Below are 1,578 nucleotides of genomic sequence, written 5' to 3'. Positions count from 1 at the left end.
CTTAAACTGAGAGTCCTTCTTTTTAGTGCCTTTAAAGCTGTCAGCTTTTCCTTTCAACAATGCATTTGCCACACCAGCATTTTCAATTAATTGTACCATATTTGAAACCCTAGTCTTGGTACAATAATCCCTGATGACTTCGGGCAAGTCGCAACAGTACTTTTCGATTTGTTCTGACAGGGGTATTGTCCCGTAAGAACTCATGGGCAAAGGTGCTTCCCAAAATTTCTTATTGTACTCTTCTAAATCCGTGCAATTTGCCGCATCCAATTTATGCCATGCAGTCATGACATCTACTTCAAACGTGTTAGTTAACCATGAGGCTGCAAACAACTGTTTAAAATGGACCCAAGTGGTAGATGCATATCCTTGCATCAACAATATGTTCCACCACTGCAAAGCATTACCTTTCAAAAAAATTGTAGCCTTCTGCACCTTAGAAGTCTCAGTAAAATTCCCTCCTGTGTAAGCTGTATTAAACTGCTGTATAAATGTCAAAGCTTTCAGCTTATCTTGCATACCACTGAAGGTTTCAAACTTTATTGCCTAACCACCCTCTTTATAGTCTTTAGGCTTTGCACTTTTTGGTGTCAGGTTGTCATAGACAAGTGGCTGTAAAAAGGGGACTCCCTTATGCACATTATCAACATTCATTTCACCTGTCTTAGTTGCCATATGTCCACTAGGCTAAAATAAACCAACAGCTACATTTTGTACTCCAGGCATCAAATAAGGACTCTACAGAGTCTGATAACCGGGTCGTAGACCAATATTAGCATAAAGTGGGTTCATTGCCTCAATAGGCATCATTCCTGGTGGCCCTCTAGGCAAGTATCCCTGATAACCCCTGGGTAATCCAGCCATTGCTTGAAAAACTGACCCACCACCAAAGTAACCAAGATAGGTAGCAAATTGAGGAGGAATAGTCTGATGTGCCACTTGTGCATTACTGCCTTGACCATTCACTCCCTGGTCCTGTGCTCGTGCTTCTTGTTGCACTGGACCTGTCTCCATGTTTGGTTTCTTTTCCACATGCTCATGAACATTAGAAGTTTGCCTTTTTGAGCGCTCCATGGTATGATGTAATGACTCAGCCTGAGAATCCTCATTATCTGACTTCAAAAATTTTTGCATCCGAGGATTCTTTACAAGTTGTTCCAAAGAGCCAACCATACTGAGGAGTTGTGCCATAAACAAGTCCTCCTGTTCTTGCTCCTCATCCTCTGGTTCAATGTCAGTTCTAGAAGGTGCTGACACCTGTGCACCAATACTTTCTCTTTGGTGTCTACGAGCAGAAAAAGAACTCTCTTCTTCATAAGGGAGTTTTCCTTTGCCTTTATCCATGTCGGCCATCTCTCTAGTTTTGTAATCTCTGTAAAACCTGTGTGTATGGCCTTTTTACCCAAAACTCTCCGAGCTTAAATTCTTACAGAAAAGAATTCAAATCCTGGGGATGGAACCATGAAACCGGTCTATGACTCACATAAAGCGGTAGTTTCTTCAATTAACACCTAGTCTTTACACACACACACATAAGCAAAGACCTCCCTCGCTCAACATCAGATTGGCCCCGAAGAC

General features: G+C 41.9%; 1 protein-coding gene across 1 annotated transcript; it reads right to left on the bottom strand.

Annotated features, from left to right (window-relative positions):
- Window positions 1-738: 738 nt before the first annotated feature.
- Window positions 739-1,353, bottom strand: LOC148028004 (uncharacterized). The gene has a single exon (XM_087689902.1). It carries the CDS (start codon window positions 1,351-1,353, stop codon window positions 739-741), a length of 615 nt encoding a protein of 204 aa, XP_087546028.1.
- Window positions 1,354-1,578: the final 225 nt, after the last annotated feature.

Source organism: Lygodium microphyllum, chromosome 12, assembly GCF_053477565.2.
Source record: "Lygodium microphyllum isolate KBCC chromosome 12, Lygodium_microphyllum_v1.1.10, whole genome shotgun sequence".
Taxonomy (NCBI): domain Eukaryota; kingdom Viridiplantae; phylum Streptophyta; class Polypodiopsida; order Schizaeales; family Lygodiaceae; genus Lygodium; species Lygodium microphyllum.
This window is presented reverse-complemented; position numbering and strand designations above follow the sequence as displayed.

Excerpts from the sequence above, each read along its gene's own strand:
- LOC148028004 (XM_087689902.1), bottom strand. The coding sequence starts at position 1,353 with ATGGCCGACATGGATAAAGGCAAAGGAAAACTCCCTTATGAAGAAGAG.